This window comes from Sander vitreus, chromosome 19, assembly GCF_031162955.1.
Source record: "Sander vitreus isolate 19-12246 chromosome 19, sanVit1, whole genome shotgun sequence".
Classification (NCBI taxonomy): Eukaryota; Metazoa; Chordata; class Actinopteri; order Perciformes; family Percidae; genus Sander; species Sander vitreus.
Genome location: NC_135873.1, coordinates 5,244,270 through 5,265,449, shown reverse-complemented (window position 1 = coordinate 5,265,449; position 21,180 = coordinate 5,244,270). Strand labels below are relative to the sequence as shown.

At 38.6% G+C, this 21,180-nt stretch overlaps 4 protein-coding genes and 3 non-coding genes across 15 annotated transcripts in view; 2 read left to right on the top strand and 5 right to left on the bottom strand.

Moving 5' to 3' along the window:
* intu (inturned planar cell polarity protein) overlaps window positions 1-9,405 on the top strand; it is a 25,544-nt gene extending 16,139 nt beyond the window's left edge. For both annotated transcript variants that reach the window (XM_078276436.1, XM_078276435.1), the window contains exons 11-17: window positions 778-993; window positions 1,140-1,232; window positions 1,444-1,875; window positions 2,203-2,297; window positions 2,410-2,599; window positions 8,047-8,189; window positions 8,742-9,405. In XM_078276436.1, the coding sequence (XP_078132562.1) occupies window positions 778-993; window positions 1,140-1,232; window positions 1,444-1,875; window positions 2,203-2,297; window positions 2,410-2,599; window positions 8,047-8,189; window positions 8,742-8,853 (1,281 nt within the window). In that variant the 3' untranslated portion in view covers window positions 8,854-9,405. The remainder of the gene's footprint in view (window positions 1-777; window positions 994-1,139; window positions 1,233-1,443; window positions 1,876-2,202; window positions 2,298-2,409; window positions 2,600-8,046; window positions 8,190-8,741) is intronic.
* trnad-guc (transfer RNA aspartic acid (anticodon GUC)) lies at window positions 80-151 on the bottom strand. The gene has a single exon. It is a non-coding gene; the product is annotated as a tRNA-Asp (tRNA).
* Window positions 1,312-1,383, bottom strand: trnad-guc (transfer RNA aspartic acid (anticodon GUC)). The gene has a single exon. It is a non-coding gene; the product is annotated as a tRNA-Asp (tRNA).
* On the bottom strand, window positions 3,646-3,717 carry trnad-guc (transfer RNA aspartic acid (anticodon GUC)). The gene has a single exon. It is a non-coding gene; the product is annotated as a tRNA-Asp (tRNA).
* On the bottom strand, window positions 9,299-14,643 carry ino80b (INO80 complex subunit B). Of its 3 annotated transcripts, none has more exons than XM_078276442.1 (6): window positions 14,555-14,643; window positions 13,943-14,059; window positions 12,639-12,819; window positions 12,360-12,526; window positions 10,477-10,649; window positions 9,299-10,365 (listed from the first exon to the last, which is right to left on the bottom strand). In XM_078276442.1, the coding sequence occupies exons 2-6, from the start codon at window positions 13,980-13,982 to the stop codon at window positions 9,910-9,912; spliced, it is 1,017 nt and encodes a 338-aa protein (XP_078132568.1). In that variant the 5' UTR covers window positions 13,983-14,059; window positions 14,555-14,643; the 3' UTR covers window positions 9,299-9,909. The 3 variants fall into 3 exon arrangements, with proteins under 3 accessions (XP_078132568.1, XP_078132569.1, XP_078132567.1); XM_078276443.1 differs by lacking the exon at window positions 14,555-14,643 and adding an exon at window positions 14,437-14,455; XM_078276441.1 differs by lacking the exon at window positions 14,555-14,643 and adding an exon at window positions 14,206-14,427.
* Window positions 14,429-21,180, top strand: part of aadat (aminoadipate aminotransferase) — an 8,820-nt gene continuing 2,068 nt past the window's right edge. The window contains exons 1-11 of one of the 2 annotated variants that reach the window (XM_078276438.1): window positions 14,429-14,453; window positions 15,165-15,236; window positions 15,712-15,880; window positions 17,453-17,585; window positions 18,206-18,280; window positions 18,707-18,916; window positions 19,133-19,198; window positions 19,395-19,477; window positions 20,262-20,358; window positions 20,890-20,951; window positions 21,114-21,178. In XM_078276438.1, the coding sequence (XP_078132564.1) occupies window positions 15,170-15,236; window positions 15,712-15,880; window positions 17,453-17,585; window positions 18,206-18,280; window positions 18,707-18,916; window positions 19,133-19,198; window positions 19,395-19,477; window positions 20,262-20,358; window positions 20,890-20,951; window positions 21,114-21,178 (1,027 nt within the window). In that variant the 5' untranslated portion in view covers window positions 14,429-14,453; window positions 15,165-15,169. Of the gene's footprint in view, window positions 14,454-14,702; window positions 14,791-15,164; window positions 15,237-15,711; window positions 15,881-17,452; window positions 17,586-18,205; window positions 18,281-18,706; window positions 18,917-19,132; window positions 19,199-19,394; window positions 19,478-20,261; window positions 20,359-20,889; window positions 20,952-21,113; window positions 21,179-21,180 lie in introns of those variants that run through there. The other variant, XM_078276437.1, reaches the window with a different exon arrangement.
* LOC144534489 (uncharacterized) overlaps window positions 18,819-21,180 on the bottom strand; it is an 11,416-nt gene continuing 9,054 nt past the window's right edge. For 4 of the 5 annotated variants that reach the window (XR_013503555.1, XR_013503557.1, XR_013503556.1 and 1 more), the window contains exons 3-4: window positions 20,491-20,569; window positions 18,819-18,929 (exon numbers count right to left, since the gene is read on the bottom strand). Coding sequence is in view for 2 of the 5 variants with exons in the window: in XM_078276445.1 (XP_078132571.1) it covers window positions 18,892-18,929; window positions 20,491-20,569 (117 nt within the window). In the remaining 3 variants the exon portion in view is untranslated. Of the gene's footprint in view, window positions 18,930-20,351; window positions 20,570-21,180 lie in introns of those variants that run through there. The other variant, XM_078276444.1, reaches the window with a different exon arrangement.

The following is a 21,180-nucleotide window of genomic DNA, read 5'->3' as shown; positions in this document are numbered from 1 at the left end:
ATTAAGATTTTACTATACACAATGCCAAAAATTAAAACAAGATTGGCAGTAAGTTTGTTCCTTTTTGGAGCAATAAATACTCCCCGTCGGGGAATCGAACCCCGGTCTTCCGCGTGACAGGCGGAGATACTGTCCACTATACTAACGAGGAGGGCTGCAGCTCAATTCATAAGAAAGATGATAAAATATCTGCTGAAGAATAGCTCAAGCGAGTTCAATTTGCATTTTTGCAAGTAACAATTATTTATCTTTTTAAATCTCCCTGGTTTTCTCTGTTTCCCTTCTTATTGTTGCAAGACTGAGCCTTTCTGTCAGGCTTCCCTGAGAAAAATCAGGGCAGGAAACTGTATCTTCTTTTTAATCACTTTTAAAAACTCACTTTTACAAAGTACCTTCTAATTGTTTTTTTTTTTAATCTATTTCTTCTAACTTTTTTATTAGTTGTGTTTTTATGTTGTTTAAACAAAGCACTTTGTAACTGACAACATATCCATTCACTTTTTAAAAGACTTTAAATCCTTTATATTCCTTTTTTTTCTTCGACATATTATATATTTTGACTTTTTCTAACATACTATACTACTTTTTTTGACCTACTATATGACTTTTTTCGACGGTCGTTGACATGCTATAGTGTGACTTTTTTCAATTCAATTTTATTTATAGTGTCAAATCATAACAGGAGTTATCTCAGGACACTTTACAGATCTTTGTTCCAAGCCCTCAACACCTGTTTACTGAAGCTTTTACTAAATCATCAACAACCTCACCTTCCAGTCCTACCTGATCGCCAACCATCTGCCGAAAGATGACCTTCTGGATGTGTGCCTGTACTGCCAGCACTACTGCCTGCTGCCACTGGCAACTGAGCAGCGGGTGGGTCAGCTAGTCATCTGGAGGGAGGTGTTTCCCCAGCACAGAGCTAAGGGCAGCAGCACAGCACCAGGCTACAGCCGGCCTCAAGGACGGCACTTCCTCCTCATTGTGGGGCTGGTAAGACTACAAGTCACTGACTGGTTATTTTTTACTTTATTGTCCATGTCATTGCCCAATATCTATTCCTAGTAATGTTTTTTTTTTTTTTTTATTGTACAAAAAAACGTTTTCTCTGATTGTATTTCTTTACCTCTCCACTTTAGAGGCACTTTATGCAGTGTGTGCTGTTGGAGGCAGGTGGCGCTGCTTCAGCAGCTTTGGGCTCTCCAGGACCTGATTGTGTTTACGTAGACCAGGTGAACATTGTAAATTCCTAACATACCAGGTGAACATTGTAAATGCCTAACATACCTCTGCTTCTTGATGCAATAAACACTCCCCGTCGGGGAATCGAACCCCGGTCTTCCGCGTGACAGGCGGAGATACTGTCCACTATACTAACGAGGAAGGTCAGATACTTGGATAATAACCTGCATTTCAATATCCTTTGTCACTCTCGTACTACAGGTGAAGGCCACTTTGTTGCAGCTGGAGGTGTTGGAGGCAGGTATTGAGGAGCGTCTAAATGCTCCATCTGCTCCCTGCCTGTCCTGTGCTGACTGGTTCCTCCCTGCTGCTACGGCCCGTGACCGCCTGGACAGCCTGGCCTCTTCTTCCCCCGTCTTTAGCAAGATAGCTGGTGCAGTTAAAGGCTCATCCACTGGAAACAGAGGCCGCAGCCTGTTTGGGGAGAAGGCCCGGAGGTCCAGCCCCCAGAGGAGCCTGTCGGACAGCGGGAGTGAGGGACCGATGGATGCCGGGTCAGGGTCTGGTTCATCAATGGCTCCAGGCCTCAGTCCACTGTCCACCCCAGATTCAGGGAGGAAGCTGGGGGGGCGTCGGGATTCGCTTGGATCTGGAGGGTCTGATGGGAGTGGAGGCAGTGCAGGCCTTTTCAAGGTAAAGTTTTAGTCATTTATTAAGTCTATATTTGTTCCTGTTAGGACCATTGTTACCATGATCACTATACAGGGCTCCAGACTAACTTTAATTACTAGGAGCACTGTAGCCCCTAACTAAAAATTTTAGGGGCCGTCTACACGAAAGCGAGATGACGAGATGACGCAAAATGCGACCATGTGGTTGCAGTCTGGAGCCCTGCTATAGACTCAAAAATGTAGATTTAGTGTTTTTAACCCTAATCTCCAAGAAAAGCAGATTTTATTGGACCTTATACTCATATCGTTTTAATAGTATTCTGTAATGTTCTGACTTGTTTGATATCAGATTCCCAGGATGAAGCACCCAAACCCATTCTACCTGGGCACCCTGAAGAAGACCCTGACTGAAAGGGAGACAGAGGAGATGTACAACACCATGAAGTGGGTGATTGAAAATATATGTATTTTTTTTTTTTCATTCTGACAGCAAATATAATTAATGTTGGCTAAAACGTGCTAACAGCTACAAACCTAAATGTTCTCATTGTGACAGACTGACCTCAGGTGCAGAGAACACCTTGTTCCACTACGTCCTGATGGAAACTGTTCAGGGGATCTTCATTGCTCCAACTAACAGAGAAGTGGCTCAGCTCAGCGGCTCCATCCACCCACAGCTCATTCGTAACTTCCACCACTGCTGCCTCTCCATACGGGCTGCGTTTCAGCAGAGCCTGCCAGCCAGGGTAAGTCAGAGTTACATAGTCATAAATGAATATAGTGCTAACCTCAGACCATATCTCACTTAACAACACATTACACAGTAATTATGGCAAACAGCAAGAGATAGTAAGAAGAGGTGTCAAGGCCACCTAAAGTCACACCAAGACCAGATTCTATTAATCTCAAGTCAAAAACAACACTTTTCAGTGTAGTTGAAGTCAGGCCAAAACACAACATTGCAATAGCATGACTGAACTTTGTTGGTTTGCCATCATAGCATGGGCTTAAAGATCAGTTTTGCATTCATCCTAAGGGTAATTGTTGTGCAGCAATTGCAATAGAAAGAGTGCTAAAATAAAAAAATCAATAAAAAATGCAATGACTTTTTCCACATAGTATACTACAACTTTTTTGACTTATTTCAACATACTATACTATGCCTTTTTATGACTTTTTTCGACATAGTTATACTATGCCTTTTTAATCACTTTTTTTGACATACTATACTGTGACTTTTTTCAACCTACTATGACCTTTTTATGATTTATTTTTGACATAGTAAGACCTTTTTATGACTTTTTTGCGACACTATACTATGATGTTTTTGTGACTTTTTGAGACATACTATGTACTATGAAGTTTTTGACTTTGGATTATGACTTTATCTGACTTTTTGAGACCTACTATACTATGACTTCTGTATGACTTTTTTCAAGATACTATACTGTGACTTTTTTCAAAATGCTATACTGTAATTTTTTTCGACATACTATACTATTTCTTCTGTATGACTTTGTTTGACATACTATATTATGCCTTTTTATGACTTTTTTTGACATACTATACTATGACCTTTTTCAACATACTATACTATGATGTTTTTTACTTTTTTCGACATACTATATTATGACTTTTTGTTACTTTTTTGACACACTATACTATGATTTTTTTCATGACTTTTTTTGACATACTATACTATATTTCTTTTTTATGACTTTCTATAAAAGTATAAATAAATGGATATCCAAAATATACGCAATCCCATAAAGTCTATTTGGAGCAATAGTAACTCCCCGTCGGGGAATCGAACCCCGGTCTTCCGCGTGACAGGCGGAGATACTGTCCACTATACTAACGAGGAAGGATACATGTCACTCCAAAGAAAGACAGTAAAATATCTGCTGAAAAATGGTTTAAGTCATTTCAGTTTGCATTAAGGTTGCAAGTAACAACTATTTATTCATGTAAGTCTCCCTGAGATGCTCTAAAGTTTCCCCCAGATTAAACACAAAAGTGGCAGACTGAGCCTTTCTGTCAGGCTTGCCTGAGCAAAGTGTATCTTCTTTTTTAATCACTTTTAAAAACTCACCTCAACAAAGTACCTTTTAACTGTTTTTTTTTAATCTATTTCTTATAACTTGTTTTATTGGTTGTGTTTTTATGTTGTTTCAACAAAGCACTTTGTAACTGTAAACATATTATCCATTAACTCTTTTAAAGGCTTTTTTTTGGGGGGGCATTTCTACCTTTATTGGATAGGAAAGCTGAGATATGAAGCTTCACAGGTCGGACTCAAACCCTGGACTCTCTGTGTCGAGGAACAAACTTCTGCATATGTGCGCCCGCTCTACCAACCGAGCTAACCGGCCACAAAAAAAGGCATAGCATAGTATGTCGAAAAAAGTCACAGTAAAGTATGTCAAAAAAAAGTCACAGTATAGTATGTCGAAAAAAGTAATAACGTCATAGTATAGTCTGTCGAAAAGTCATATAAAGTCATAGTATGTATAAAAGTCATAAAAATGTTATACTATAGTATGTCGAAAAAAAGTCATAGTATACTATGTCGAAAAAAGTCACAAAAATGTGATAGTATGGTATGTTGAAAAAAGTCATAGTATATATAGTATGTCGAAAAAAGTAATATTATAGTATGTCGAAAAAGTCACAGTATAGTAAGCAACTGCTTTAATGCGCTCATACCAAGCACACACACAGGCATTGCATTTAAGTGTGGAGACAACGGGGCAATGACACATTCACAATTTCTGCAAAATCAATCTTCAAAATCAAAGTTCTTTATTTGTCATATGCACAACAATTACAGTGAAGCAGTTGTTTCTTTTTCAATCCTGTTGGCCTTCTTTCTGCACTGCTGGTTGTAGAAGTCCTCCATGGATGGCGATGGTGATGTGCTAAACATGTCATAATATATACATTAAAAACATCATAGTATAATATGTCGAAAAAAGTCATAGTATAGTATGTCGAAAAAAAAATGTCATAGTGTAGTAAGCAACTGCTCCCTGAGATGCTCTAAAGTTTCCCTTTTTGTTGTTGCCAGATTAAACACAAGAGTGGCAGACTGAGCCCTTCTGTCAGGCTTGCCTGAGCAAAGTGTATCTTCTTTTTTAATCACTTTTAAAAACTCACCTCAACAAAGTACCTTTTAACTGTTTTTTTTTTTAATCTATTTCTTATAACTTGTTTTATTGGTTGTGTTTTTATGTTGTTTCAACAAAGCACTTTGTAACTGTAAACATATTATCCATTAACTCTTTTAAAGACTTTTTTTTTGGGGGGGGCATTTCTACCTTTATTGGATAGGAAACCTGAGATATGAAGCTTCACAGGTCAGACTCAAACCCTGGACTCTCTGTGTCGAGGAACAAACCTCTGCATATGTGCGCCCGCTCTACCAACCGAGCTAACCGGCCACAAAAAAAGTCATAGCATAGTATGTCGAAAAAAGTCACAGTAAAGTATGTCAAAAGAAAGTCACAGTATAGTATGTCGAAAAAAGTAATGTCATTGTCGAAAAGTCATATAAAGTCATAGTATATTATGTTGAAAAAATGTATAGTCTGTCGAAAAGTCATAAAAAGTCATAGCATGTATAAAAGTCATAAAAATGTGATAGTATAGTATGTCGAAAAAAAGTCATAGTATACTATGTCGAAAAAAGTCACAAAAACGTGATAGTATGGTATGTCGAAAAAAGTCATAGTATATATAGTATGTCGAAAAAACGTCATAGTATATATAGTATGTCGAAAAAAAAGTCATAGTATACTATGTCGAAAAAAGTCACAAAAATGTGTTAGTATGGTATGTCGAAAAAAGTCAGTATATATACTGTGTCGAAAAAATGTCATAGTATAGTATGTCGAAAAAAAAGTCATAGTATACTATGTCGAAAAATGTGATAGTATGGTATGTCGAAAAAAGTCAGTATATATAGTATGTTGAAAAAAGTCATATTATAGTATGTCGAAAAAGGTCAAAGTATAGTATATCGAAAAAAAGTCACAGTATAGTATGTTGAAAGTCATAAAAAAGTCATAGTATAGTATGTCGAAATAAGTCGTAGTATAGTATGTCGGAAAAGTCACAAAAAAGTCATAGTATAGTATGTCAAAAAACGTCATAGTAAAGTATGTCGAAAAAGTCACCAAAACGGCAGAGTATAGTATGACGAAAAAAAAGTCATAGTATAATGTCAAAAAAAGGTCACAGTATAGTATGTCGAAAAAAGTCATAGTATAGTATATCGGAAAAAAAGTCACAGTATAGTATGTTGAAAGTCATAAAAAAGTCATAGTATGTACAAAAGTCATAAAAATGTTATACTATAGTATGTCGAAAAAAGTCATAGTATACTATGTCGAAAAAATTCACAAAAACGTGATAGTATGGTATGTTTAAAAGTCATAGTATATATAGTATGTCGAAAAAGTCATAGTATAGTATGTCGAAAAAGTCATAGTATACTATGTCAAAAACGTCACAGTATAGTATGTCGAAAGTCATAAAAGCCATAGTATAGTATGTCGAAAAAGTAATAACGTCATTAGTATGTCGAAATAAGTCGTAGTATAGTATGTCGGAAAAGTCACAAAAAAGTCATAGTATAGTATGTCAAAAAACGTCATAGTAAAGTATGTCGAAAAAGTCACCAAAACGGCAGAGTATAGTATGACGAAAAAAAAGTCATAGTATAATGTCAAAAAAAGGTCACAGTATAGTATGTCGAAAAAAGTCATAGTATAGTATATCGGAAAAAAAGTCACAGTATAGTATGTTGAAAGTCATAAAAAAGTCATAGTATGTACAAAAGTCATAAAAATGTTATACTATAGTATGTCGAAAAAAGTCATAGTATACTATGTCGAAAAAATTCACAAAAACGTGATAGTATGGTATGTCGAAAAAGTCATAGTATATATAGTATGTCGAAAAAAAGTCATAGTATAGTATGTTGAAAAAAGTCATAGTATACTATGTCAAAAAAACGTCACAGTATAGTATGTTGAAAGTCATAAAAAAGTCATAGTATAGTATGTCGAAAAAAGTAATAACGTCATTGTCATAAAGTCATAGTATATTATGTTGAAAAAAATTTATAGTCTGTCAAAGTCATAAAAAGTCATAGTATGTATAAAAGTCATAAAAATGTGATAGTATGGTATGTCGAAAAAAGGTCATAGTATAGTATGTCGAAAAAAAAGTCATAGTATACTATGTCGAAAAAAGTCACAAAAACGTGATAGTATGGTATGTCAAAAAAATATTATAGTATAGTATGTCGAAAAAGGTCAAAGTATAGTATGTCGAAAAAAGTCATAGTATAGTATATCGAAAAAAAGTCACAGTATAGTATGTCGAAATAAGTCGTAGTATAGTATGACAAAAACAGAAAGTCATACTATAGTTTGTTGAAAAAAGTCAGAATATAGTATGTCGAAAAAAAGTCACAGTATAGAATGTCAAAAAAAGTCAGAATTTAGTATGTCGAAAAAAGTCAATAGTATAGTATGTTGAAAAAAGTCAATAGTATAGTATGTTGAAAAAAGTCAATAGTATAGTATGTTGAAAATGTCATAAGTCATAGTATGGTATGTTGACAAAAGTCACAAAAACATAGTATACATATATAGTATGTCAAAGTCATATTGCAGTACGACGTAAGTCATAGTATAGTATGTCAAAAAAGTCACAAAAAAAGACAGTATAGTATGTCGAAAAAAGTAAAAGTATAGTATAGCATATCGAAAAAATAAAAAAGGTAATAGTATAGTATGTCCTCGAATAGTCACTAAAACGTCATAGCATGTTGAAAAAGGTTTTTCAAAAAAGTCATTATATGATAAGGTCATAAAATATATCATAGTATAGGCTTGAAAATATTTGTATCTACAAAAGGGGGCCCTGCAGAAAAAGTTTAGGAACCATAAAAAAAAAGAAGTTTGTCTGGTAAATCATGAAAAAGACCCAAAACATATTGTAAAGTATGTCATTGGCCCTTTGATAAACTGTGGACTAGTTTGATTCCAAAATGAGATAACATTTTATTTTACTAGAAGATGTAATCTCCTGATCTGTCTCTCTGGAAGCCTCTCCTCGGTCACCATCCATGGACAATAACCTTCGATAAACCCAGTGATTGTTGGTGTGATTTCCTCTCCTGCAGGGCCGTCGGGCTGCAGACAGGCCTCAGGGCGGTGGTTGGGGTCTGGGTCCAGTAAAGGAACATGGGGTCCTGTTTCAGTGTAAACCTGAGAACTGGACCGACCAGAGGAAACCTGCTCCCACCATGACATACTGGGTTATAGGGTATGTCAGCTTCAAATAGTTTCATCTACAAGCCTTACAGTTTTTTGAATAATTGGGGAGGGAACTGATAATTTAGTTATGCACCGGTGGAAATACTTGTGGCTCCAGAAACCAGGAATGCAACCATTTAACTTTTTGCTTTTACCTGGTCTATAGTATATTGTTTTCAGGGAGGGAAAGTCTTTAAATGAAGGTCAGATTTGTCTTTGAGAGGCTACCAGTCTTAGCAATTCAAAGAAAAGAGAGCGAGAGCAGGAAGGAAGGATGAAAAGGGTCATGAGTGCAAAGGACAACATTTTTTGTAGCTGGGACCCAGGAGGAGATTTCACTTGTGAATAAACACAGTCTAACAGCTGGGAAAAAAGAAAAAAAATCACATTTCAACATTTCTTTCATTGTTTTCATCTTTACCCAATGGTATTGTAGTCATAACTATTCTTTAGAATCCCCTAGAGTAAATTAAGCTATATAAAAATCTATCAACTTGTCTATGAAACGTAATATTTATCTCCAACTATGACGTCCCAATCTCTCTCTTTTTTTGTCTTTTAGACGGATGTTGCTCGAGCCCGTCCCTCAGGAATTCTACGTGTGTTTCCATGACTCGGTGGCAGAGGTTCCTGTAGAGATGGCCTTCAGACTCTCCTTTGGACTGGCCTTTTGATTATTAGATCTCTGACAATGGACACACAAACTACAACATTTCTTGTAGCATCAGTTGCATTCTCAGGAAATCAGTTCAAACGGTTCTGCTTGTAAAACACCTGAGAGCAAATGTGGGGATGTTGTGTGGAGTCTGAATCTAACGATGTGCCTCGGATTCACAGATGAGCGCGTGACTCTGGCCTTACAGCAGTGATTAAGCAAAAATCAGTGAATTCAAACCAGGTCATTTTTGTGCCTTGTTACTCAACAGACGTGTGCAAGGGTCTGTTTGTATATGAAAAGCCTCTCATTCATTGAATACCTCAGGTGTAAGCCTCTGATAAGAGCAGATAAAAACCTGCCGTAAAGTTTACTAAACTGGACCAATAAAACCTACGCTGTGGCACACATCTTCATGTTGACAGAGTAAATAAGGTTGTACTGATATTGTCACAATTTGTATGCAGTGTTGGAAAGGCATTTTATTTGTAACTTAATTTAAGATGTACAGTTTTGTATGGAAATTGAGTCACGGGTTACAAAATTGAGATTAAAGAAGCACTACAGTTTCTCTTCTAATCTTTCAAAACTAATTTTCTTGTCGTTGACATCCTTGGTCAGTTTTTACATACGTACATCATTTCACATTATTGACTAAATGAAAAACAGTCCAAGCTAGTGGAAATAATGCTACTCTTTCTCCAAACGTATACAAAAATATTCATTTTATATAGTCTTCAACAAATGGAAATCATAAATATTGTATTATATTTGGTACACAGATTTTTAGATCCTAACATTTCATAATGTACATAATTGAATTGTGTAACCAGCATCACTGCAGGGAAAACCATTATTATCAATATGACACAGCTACAAACAAGTGTAAATCCACATTCCTAGACCTGACCAGATTTATGTTTAAAGTTCAAATTATACCTACCACATCTGTGGAGTCACGAGCATCTATGTAAAGTAAATGTCATGAAATGTTTATAACCACGTGGACTGTACGCACCTTCATCACATCCCAACGTATTTACAGAACCACATCCATTAAGGATATATTCGTCCCTTAAAGTTCAAGCAGCAAGTTCCTCTTGTAACACTCGAGGCTGCAGAGAGGAACCCCGGTCTTTGAGCAGGAGTACTTCTTGAGGTTGGTGCAGCCGCTGGCCCCACAGTTCACCGGGGCTGCTGGTGGAGGACAGGGGGGTGTTGGGGCCGGAGCGGGGACCCCGGTGGGGAAGGAAATGGCCATGCCCTGGGCGCAGTCGCTGTACCGGACCATGGGACACTGAGTCTGCTTTGACTTCCTCTCTCTCATGCTTTTGATCTTGGCCTTGCTGGTTTTTGTCAGTCTCTCTATTGTCTGGTTCTTGTTCTCTTCTGCCTTCTTTGCGGCCTGCAGGCGTCTCTTTCGGGCTCGTTCCTCCCGCTTCTGCATCATCTCTGCGGTCATCTCTTTCTCCTTGTAACCCATGGGGAGCTCCAGGAGAGGCTGGCTCTGCTGCTTGTGTAGCAGGGCTTTCTGAACACAAACAAAGAAATACAATTACACTCAGGGATGTGTGTTTATAGCTGCTTTAAGCATTTGATTGATCAATACTGGACTGAAGGGCATGTTTCTGCTCTTGCTCACCTGTCTGGCTGTGAGCAGAGACTCATCAACCTCCTTCTTCAGCTCTCCGTTGTCGTCCAGCTCTCCCTTCTCCAGAGCGTCCAACCACCTCTCCTCCTCATCCACAGGCACGCCCAGCATGGAGTCTGAGTCTATGTCTGGCATAGGGGACGTGGCCAGGTTGCTGTCTTCATCTAATACAGAACAAACAGAATAAACATGATGCATTTATTGTCCAACCAAGGCCAGATAATTGTTTTGACCATGGTACAAAACCCTAATTAACAGATTTTAACTTGCATTCACTGTGCTCCTGACAGTGCAAAGGTTATTGATTTGAATGAAGGAAAATTGTAAACATCACAACCATTTAAGCTTTTGTTTAGCATTCAGTGATGTTGTCTGAAAACCCATTAAGGTAAATTTCTACATCCATAATAGAGGTAACATATCTTAACGTACAGTACCAGTGTTTTTTCAATTTAAGTTAACTTTAAATGTTTGCATCAATGTGATACAGTTAATACTAGTAGTATAGTTCATTGGTTGTATTGTCCTACTGTTTAAGGGATCCAATGGTTCCCAACCTTTTTGCCTTGTGACCACTTAAAATGAAATAAAGTTTACTTGTGACCCCTGACCTCAGTGTGTGGACATGAGTTATGAGCGGTAAGGAGAGTGTTATATTTAAAAGGTCCTATGACATGCTGCTTTTTGGATGCTTTTATATAGGCCTCAGTGGTCCCCTAATACTGTATCTGAAGTCTCTTTTATATAGACCTTAGTGGTCCCCTAATACTGTATCTGAAGTCTCTTTTATATAGGCCTCAGTGGTCCCCTAATACTGTATCTGAAGTCTCTTTTATATAGACCTCAGTGGTCCCCTAATACTGTATCTGAAGTCTCTTTTATATAGACCTCAGTGGTCCCCTAATACTGTATCTGAAGTCTCTTTTATATAGGCCTCAGTGGTCCCCTAATACTGTATCTGAAGTCTCTTTTATATAGGCCTCAGTGGTCCCCTAATACTGTATCTGAAGTCTCTTTTATATAGACCTTAGTGGTCCCCTAATACTGTATCTGAAGTCTCTTTTATATAGACCTTAGTGGTCCCCTAATACTGTATCTGAAGTCTCTTTCCCAAAATTCAGCCTTGGTGCAGAATTATAGCCACTAGAGCCAGTCCCACAATGAGCTTTCCTTAGTATGTGCCATTTCTGTGTCTGTAGCTGTAAATGCTATTGAGGAGGAGAGAGGGGGGGGGGGGCAAGGTGGGGGGGGGGGTTGTGGCCTTGACCAACTGCCATGCTTCACTTGTTTTCAAGCCATGATGTCTCTCTCTTTCTCATGGGTGGGCCAAATTCTCTGGGTGGGCAAAGCAGAGAAAGGGGAGGTAACCTTTCTCCTTATGACATCATAAGGGGAAGATTTCAGATCGGCCCATCTGAGCTTTCATTTTCTCAAAGACAGAGCAGGATACCCAGGGCTCGGTTTACACCTATCGCCATTTCTAGCCACTGGGGGACATAGGCAGGCTGGGGGAATGCATATTAATGTTAAAAAAAAAAACTCATAAAGTGAAATGTTCATGCCATGGGACCTTTAAAGGCTTTTTAAAAAGGCCAAAAGAGATAAAGAGTGTCCAGTATTTCACGAGAAGAGAAATGTCAGAAAAATAAACAATTCTTAACTAGGGGTACGATGATATGGTCTCAAGGGAAACATTGGAAATAAGTGGGTAAAAGCATTGATTGTTCACTTGCTTCATTTACCTGTAATGAAGCCTTTAAGACCAGGAAAAAGCAACATGTAACCTCTATCACAATATTAAGAAACATAAACCACAGATGATTTACTCTGATAACTTTTCATCAAGCTCCAGTATGTAGTATCTTGTAACTTACCCAGCCAGGCCCGATACTGCTCCAAAGGCACAGAGGGCTCATCATCGTCGTCCTCCTCCTCATCATCATCATCATCATCATCATCGTCATCATCATCAACATTATTAATAATCATCAAGGGGGAGGGAGGACAAGCCACACCGGGATGCACGGTGAAGGTGGGAACGCTGTTACAGACAGAAAACAGAAACCCGCCGAGTGATTGGGTTTCTATGAAACTGAGTACTACTGACATTATGGTTCACCAACAAACTGACCACCTTTGACATCCTGTCTCACCTCTTGGTCCCCAGCGTCTGTCCTCCCAGTTTGATCTTGAGTCGGAGCTGTGGAGGAGGCCGAGGAACCACCACAGGCTCGGGCTCCGGGGCCTCGGCGAAGCTGTGGTGCTTCCTCTTGTGCTTCTTGTGTTTTTTGTGTTTCCGCTTGTGAACGCTGTGCAGGCTTGAGCCGCCTTCACCTGCAGAAGACGAGAGAAAAGCAACAAATAAATACTATAAACACGTATGAACTAAGAAATGATGGTTGCCATTTCCTTGCCATGTCGGCCAAGAAGATTTATATGAAGCAAAAACAATTAGCAGTCCAAGAACATTTTACTGTTGATATTTGGTAGACTGCTCACAATAAAATGAACAAAAATATAAGACTTGAGTTAAAAAATGCATTAAAAACAATAATAATAATAATAATAATAATGTTTCACTGAACACACCTTACACTGTGACCAGAGTTAGTTGATGGTATAATAAAGTGAATGTACTGTATACTTAGTTGCTAGTTTATTAGTTACACATTTTAAAAACTAATACAACAGCCCTGCAATAAATCTTACCTTATAATGAAGAGTATCATGTTTAGTTTTCGTTTATATATTTTAGAAATGTGTTGAAATCTGTTTTTACGTTATATATTAACACACATGTTGGGACTATTGTCCCTGTACAGTCACATCTGTTATAGTATATAACATAGTATGTCGTAAAAAAAGTCACAAAAACGTGATAGTATAGTATGTTGAAAAAAGACATTGTATAGTATGTCAAAAAAAGTCAGAATATCGTATGTTGTAAAAAAGTCACGAAAGCATCATGTATGTCGAAAAAGTAATAAAAGTCACAAAAACATAGTATACATATATAGTATGTCGAACAAAGTCATATTGCAGTACGTCGTAAAAGTCATAGTGTAGTATGTCAAAAAAATTAAAAAAAGGTAATAGTATAGTATGTCCTCGACTAGTCACTAAAACGTCATAGCATGTTGAAAAAGGTTTTTCAAAAAAGTCATTATATGATAAGGTCATAAAATATATCATAGTATAGGCTTGAAAATATTTGTATCTACAAAAGGGGGCCCTGCAGAAAAAGTTTAGGAACCATAAAAAAAAAAAAAGTTTGTCTGGTAAATCATGAAAAAGACCCAAAAAATATTGTAAAGTATGTCATTGGCCCTTTGATAAACTGTGGAGGACTGTATTAGCTTTAAAATGTACCTGATAACTGAGTGTATATTTTGGCATAAGGAAAGCATAACTGCGTATGAAAATTATTAGTTAAACGCCAATAATCGTATATACTTACAGAGAAACCTGGGGTGAATCATGTCTTTCCTTTTCCCCATTGAAACGACAGGGATGTAAACACCAAAGACAGGACACCTGCTCTACATGGCAGCAGAAATCTCAGTTATCTGGAAAACTGAGAAGCACACGTGATAAGCCATACAGAATATTTCCTTTCTATTTATTTAGAAAATCATGTAACGTTTGTTTGGACGAGGCCGTTAGTTTTAACCTTAACTGTAACGTTAAGTCAACTGCCTAATTTAGCCGGGAGATACTCACATTTGCTAGCAAGCATTCAACGTCTGAAAAAAACTCCATTGCAAAAATAGATTCGAGTTACCAGTCTAAAAGAAAATGATGTGGCACAGACTGCAAGCCTGAAGCAACTTTGACTGTACTGATTTAAAATTAAGCTAACGTTATACAGTTTGTCATACACACGAGCAAGCTAAGCTAAATATGCTCGTATAAGCATAGACTGTAGGCTACGCTAACAACACGGAAGTTCACCTGCTTCGTCATTTCCGGTAAGTATGAGCCCTTGGATTCTTGGTTTGCTGCTTTCTAGTGGACAAAAACAAAATAATAATAGCAATGATGATGAATAGTCAAGATGGAGGACACTCACAATGAATGTGAACAATTCTGCTGTCTTGAATTGTACAGCCAGAGACGAAGATCTTTGGTACAGCAAAGTTGACGTTAGCTAGCCGAAACTCCGGTAGCTATAATCGTGCATTTGCTTTACATCTTGGGTAATGTAGTTCACGAAACGGACGCAGCAGGTTGACCACTGTAAAATTCGGTGTATCAAGAAATACATTATCCAGAAGCCCCCGGGGCCGTCAAGCCGAGCTACGCAAGGTCAGTTACATAGTCCGACTGTGGTCGACTTAAAACCTATTATATAGCTACAGTCTATGGTTAAACCCGTTAAATATATTCAGTATACTTTATGTTCGCCTGCTCGTTGTAGTGATTAATTTAAAGTAATTTAGTAATTTCCGTTGTGAAACAGTCATTCAATCTGCCTGCAAGCATGTTTAAATTGGGAATTATTTGTTATGCCATGTTGTCTTTGGTCACATAGGGTTACAGCGTTTTATATTAAAAAATAAGATTATAACACAGACGCCTCGCTCAGACATTCTGCAACAGGTGGAAGCTGAATAAACAAATAAATCCAATGTATGTATCAGTATGTGAGGGTAAATATGTCTGATTTCATAATTTCGCAGGAATCATGAATTACGCTCGGTTTCTGACAGCCGTCAGCGCAGCTAGAAAGCCCTCTCCTATCAGGATGCTTAGTAAGTATATACCGGTATGTGTGGTATCTAGTGAACTGTATTTGCATGGCCAGATAAACCTACTAGTGGCCCCAGGCAAAATAAAGCAGCTGAGCCCCATTCCTCGTTGTCTGCGTGCAGCACCATACAGTTTAGCCCATTACCATGTTGATGAAAGGCTTAAGTGATGCACATTGTCTAACAGATGTCAATTGATTTAGCACAAACCAGTTGACACACAGTAGGATGCCTAGGCACAAACTGGGCCAAATTTCATTGAAAATAAAAAAAAAAGCCTCTTAGACACTTACCTGTGGCCAACTTTTACATTTAATCACTTAACACTTTTTCCATGTCACTTTTATTAACCTGGCCATACACAGAGATACAGTAACTGAAATGCTGCCAAAACAACAACAGCAATATGTATGTAAAGTGGTTATTTTAGCCCAAATGTCTATCTATCCATCTCATTCATTTCTCCACCGGTATAAAGCCGAGCTGCAGCAGCGGTCACCTCCGTCCCTGATCTCTTTGGCGGGAGGAGCGCCCAACCCCAACACCTTCCCCTTCCAGTCAACGTCCATTAAGTTGAAGAATGGACAGACGCTCACCTTCGATGATGCAGCGATGAAGAGGGCTCTGCAGTACTCTGCCTCTAATGGGTGACAGAACAGGAGTCCTTCTTTTGTAGAATCAGTCACTTATTTGTGAGATTTTCCTGCAAATTCCAATGGTTTTATGGTTAAATGGAGTAAGCAGTGATAATAGATAGTTTATATGGGGCACCTAGAGATTGAGACGCAGACCACATCTTCTATTTGAATCCGGCCCATCTCTCCCTAGTATTGCTGTCTAATAAATGCATAAAATGCCCCCAAAAATAATGATAAAAAGGTCAATTCACCAAGGAGAAATCTGGACTTCAAACCCATACAGAGTATCATACACCTACATGCCCAAATATGTATCTCTTTTGTGTTTGGTGCTCAGAGCTCTCCAACATATCACCAGTTAAAAACAGTGTGGGCAGTAATATCTTGTTTCTGGAGTTTCATGTTGATGTAGTTTACAGTTTTGTAGGTGAAAGCCTCCCTTTGTCTAAATTACTTTGTATGCTTATTCCAAACACAGCATTTTTCTCAAAAACCTACCTAGCAACAGCACTTAGAAAAGCTTTCATTAATGGAATATTGGTTAGACTGACAAAACAGAAACATACTGTACTATTGTTAAGAAATGTTAACAACGTGTTCGTTTGATTTCTGAGGAGGAAGGAGCAAGGCTTGATCCAACTGAAGAATTAACAAAAGGTTTAATAAACAACATGATGAAAATGACATGACAAAACAATCAAACATAAAACACTGAAAACACTGCCAGCAGCGGACTGAATGACATGCTTCCCCTTCAGGAATTACATCAATCAGTCCTGAATCATTGTAAATTTCAGAATTATATTTCCCTGCACCTATTCCCATTGGCCCGTCGTTGGCATGGTGATGTGTTAGGGGCATCTCATTGGCTTTTCTTCATAGCCTCAGATGCGATGGTCACACCTCTAGCATGCACTTTGGGGGCTTCTTCCAGACACAGATCAAAGACTATCATGTATTCTAATCTAGTCTCACCACAGCAGGGGATGGCTTCAAGCCAGAGCCACAAGTTTGCTTCCTGCTGTGGGACAAAAGTTTATTTCTATATGTTAACCCTTGTGTTGTCTTCCCTTCAACCTTGAAAAAAAACACTTTTTTTTCTGACATTTTTGACGCCTTTTTTTCACAATTTGTTTTTGCTTTTTCCAACATTTAAAATTTTTACATTTTTCTTCTACACATTTTCAGCGCTTATTTCTACGTCCCATATTTTATATAGATATAAAACAAAAATTTAAAACGGGTTAAGTGTGTGGTTTTGATCTAATCTATCTGGGAGAGCCAAAGGGAGAATACAAAGAAAAGGGTCTGCTCTGACCTAAATCTTCAGAAAGACAAGGGTGAGAATATAATTAGCAAGATATTGGGTTAGACCTTACCAGTTATTGCATTCAATCATATTTTCCTAACCCGGCTGCAATGTGTACTGAATGCATCTGAACCAAAGGTACATTGTTTTCAAAACATCAGCATTGTTTTAATTTTTTAAAACCTAACACTATTTATTTATATAAAAAAAACAGCAGATTATTACAGTGTGAAGTCTGTTGTGTAGTAAGTCTAATTTCTATTCCTACGTAGAATACCTGAGCTGCTGACGTGGATGAAGAACCTGCAGAAGGACCTCCACGACCCACCGACCGCCAGTTACGCCCCTGAGAACGGCCAGATGGACATGTGTGTGACCACGGGGAGCCAAGAGGGGCTCTGTAAGGTACTGACACCTCCAGCTGTAGTCTATATCCACGACCTTCCACTTCCGCGATTGCGCCGTTGCCGTCGGATATTCCACCGTATGTATTTTTTTTGTTTTCGACCGGATTTTCGTTACCTAACCTTCCTTTGTGTTGGGATTCTAAACTCCTGTCTGCTGCACGACCAAAACAAGTTCCTTCCCGAGGCTATTTTCCAACGGCACCGGGGCTCCGTGCAGCGCTTAGCGCCGTCCATGATGATTTTGATTGGTTTAAAGAAATGCCAATAAACCAGAGCACGTTTTTCTCCCATCCCGGAATGCTGTGTGGACTAGCCAGACCTTCCTCCGCAGCGTTGTGGAGGAAGGTCTGGCAAAGCGAGACTACTCCAGCTGCAACGCTTCTATTCACTGTCACTCATGCTGTTTGTGTAGCCAGCTGTTTAAGGGTCAGATGTAAAAAACACAGGGTCGCTTATAGACGTTAGTGCCATTAATGTTCTGTTAAAACATACTTAATCTTTTTTAAGCTTAACATTTAAATTATGACTAATGACTTTTCCTAATGTTTATAAGAATTGCTTATAAACATAAAAATAGTTTTGAAGTGATGACATGTTTTAAATGTTTTTGGGTTTCAGGTGTTTGAGATGCTGGTCAACCCTGGAGACAACGTTCTGCTGGATGCACCCACGTATTCAGGCACACTGGCAGCGGTGAGAGAGCACTCTATAATAGGTCTGCAACGATTATTTTCATAGTCGATTAATCTGTTGACTATTTTCTCGATTAGTTGTTTAGTCTATAAAATGTCAAAAACATTGTGAAAAATGTCGATCAGTGTTTTCCAAAGCCCTAGATGACGTTCTCAAATGTCTTATTTTGTCCACAACTCAAAGATATTCAGTTTACTGCCACAGAGGAGTGAAGAAACTAAAAAAATATTCACATTTAATAAGCTGGAATCAGAGAATGTTTTACCTTTTTTTTTTTTCATAACAGATTACTCAAACCGATTATCAAAATAGTTGGCAGTTACTTTAATAGTTGACAACTCATCTTTGCAGCTCTAATTTATAACCACACAAACATGCAGTAACTTAAGCTTCTGTGACCTTCCACACTTCTTTTTTCCTCTGTAGCTCCAGCCGCTCGGCTGCAACTTAATCAATGTCCCCAGCGATCAGCACGGCATGATACCAGCAGCCCTGAAGGAGGTTTTGTCTCGGTGGGACCCCTCAGAGGTTCATAAGCCCAGCAGCACTGCCCCCAAGATCCTCTACACCATCCCCAACGGAGGAAACCCCACCGGTGCCTCCATGACGGCTCAGAGGAAGCAGGAAGTGTATGAGGTTTGTCTCCCCTCTGCAAAGTCACAAAACAAAGACTCATATAGTCGTAAATATGACTGCATGCACACACTGCAGATGATTTATGAATCACTCCTCTCTCTCAGTCTGGCAAAGCAGTCAGTGAACCACTGACTCTGCTAATTAGAGCTTGTAGTGAAGCTGATTTCCCTGCAGATTCACAGTCATTTTCTAATGTCCTCCGGTCTTTTTTAATAGCTGGCCAGGCAGTACGACATGCTTATCATTGAGGACGACCCATACTTCTTCCTGCAGTTTGACAAGGTACAAAAAGAGTTCAATCCCCTCATCTGTTCGTCAAAGAAAGTTACTTTTCTGTCATTTAAAAATGTGAAATAGTTAATTTGTCTCATTTGTTGTTACTTTATGATCTGATCTTTTTGGATAACCATGAATTAAGTTAACAATCCAATGGATGACATAAGAATTCATGTTCCTGTATGTCTCATCTATTTGGCAGCCGTGGGCTCCCACGTTTCTCTCCATGGATGTTGACGGGAGGATCATCAGGACAGACTCCTTCTCTAAGATCCTGTCTTCAGGGTGAGCGTGTGCGTGTGTGTGTGTGTGTGTGTGTGTGTGTGTGTGTGTGTGTGTGTGTGTGCGTGTGTGTGTGTGTGTGTGTGTGTGTGTGTGTGTGTGTGTGTGTGTGTGTGTTTAAACCCAGTGCATCTGAAGCTCTGCTGTTGCCATTTAAGATTCTATTGACTGCTACAGCACAGTGTTTGTGCTTTTCCCTTAACGAGTCAGGACCAGATATGTAAACAGGGTGTGTTTCCCCCTCCCCCCCAGTCTTTCGTACAGTATCGTATTTAATTTGCTTGTGTAATCCCCACTGGTCACATCTGATGGTTTGCTTCTAGGAAACCATATTGTTTTCTTTAGCTTGTATTGAGCACATTATGAAAACTTTTAAAAGTACAAACTGACTGTAAAAACGCTCCTAAAAAACCCTGTTAACATATTATAGATACTTCCTTTTTATATTTACATCATAAGCATCTTAAACTATAAGATCCCACTCACATTTTCCCAAATCCAAGTCATAAAAATCAGATGTTTGACATAATCATAGCAGCTTTGACTAGTCGAGGCTTAGTCGTGAGGTAAGATATTTAAACCCCCACAGATTAGGACATTGTGTGCTGACTGTCAATGACCTGCCTTATTTTTTATTAAGCCATAGGATAGGGTTAATTTTAAAATTAATGTTTTTTTGTTTTTTTTGAAAGACCAGGCAAACGTCGCTATATATTCAAAGCCACATTATGCAGAACTTCACCAGCATGTTTATGTCTTTCTATGACTGATTGTCTGTGTGTTTTAGGCTGAGGATAGGTTTTGTAACCGGTCCCAAACCGCTGGTGGATAGGGTGGTGCTGCACATCCAGGCCTCCACAATGCACACTAGTACCTTCACGCAGGTGAATGAAACCTTAATTTTATACAGCCACACCCTGCTCATCAACATTGCATTACTGGTTTAGCAGCAAACAGATTCTGACACCACAGCTTCTGTTCCAATCCTTCAGCAAGCCAGGTTTGCACAAACTCACCAGCGAGAAGGCTGTGTGTTGTCTCCCTACAGCTGAAGCCAAACAAGATGTTGCGGTGCGTCTGGATCATCAGCAGCAGCTGCAGAGGAGGTTTTAATAAGGAAAAAGAGGGATTAATTAGGATCTGCAAAAAAACTGCTGTCACCCTCCTCTGATTCAATCCTCATCACCTGCTTTTTCATCTAATCTGTACTAAAACTCAGAAAGATTTAAAATTGGAAACAAGAACAGAACAAAACAAAAGGCTCTATTGTGGAAAAAAAAGGTGTGTCATGCTCCAACCGCACTGATGTACAAATAGAAATACAGATCTGAAGGTGGATTATCTGCTGCAGGGTAAAATATTTTGAATCTGTGCCAGTCATTACATGATATAACATGCGTCCTGCCTCCTTTCAGCTCATGGTGTCTCAGTTGTTGCACAGTTGGGGCCAAGAGGGTTTCCTCCAACACATAGAGGGGTATGTTACTTCTCACAATGCTGCTGTACAGCCACATTTGCTCTGCAGGACTGATTTGACTGGTTAAGAAAACAATTAGATCCATTTCTAACCAACAGTGTCATTCAATGGAGTCAGCCACTCTTGCATCGATGCATGACACAGATTTCTTTCCTCTCACAGGGTGATTGAGTTTTACAGGAAACAGCGTGATGCCATGATCACCTCTGCAGACAAGTGGCTTAAAGGT

What these genes read in the sequence shown, in the direction of transcription:
- ino80b (XM_078276442.1), bottom strand. Translation starts at nt 13,982, where the DNA reads ATGGGGAAAAGGAAAGACATGATTCACCCCAGGTTTCTCT. An exon ending in CAGACGCTGGGGACCAAGAG is followed by an intron (nt 12,527 to 12,638) that starts GTGAGACAGGAT and finishes TGTCTGTAACAG; the next exon opens with CGTTCCCACCTTCACCGTGC. An exon ending in GCAGTATCGGGCCTGGCTGG is followed by an intron (nt 10,650 to 12,359) that starts GTAAGTTACAAG and finishes GTTCTGTATTAG; the next exon opens with ATGAAGACAGCAACCTGGCC.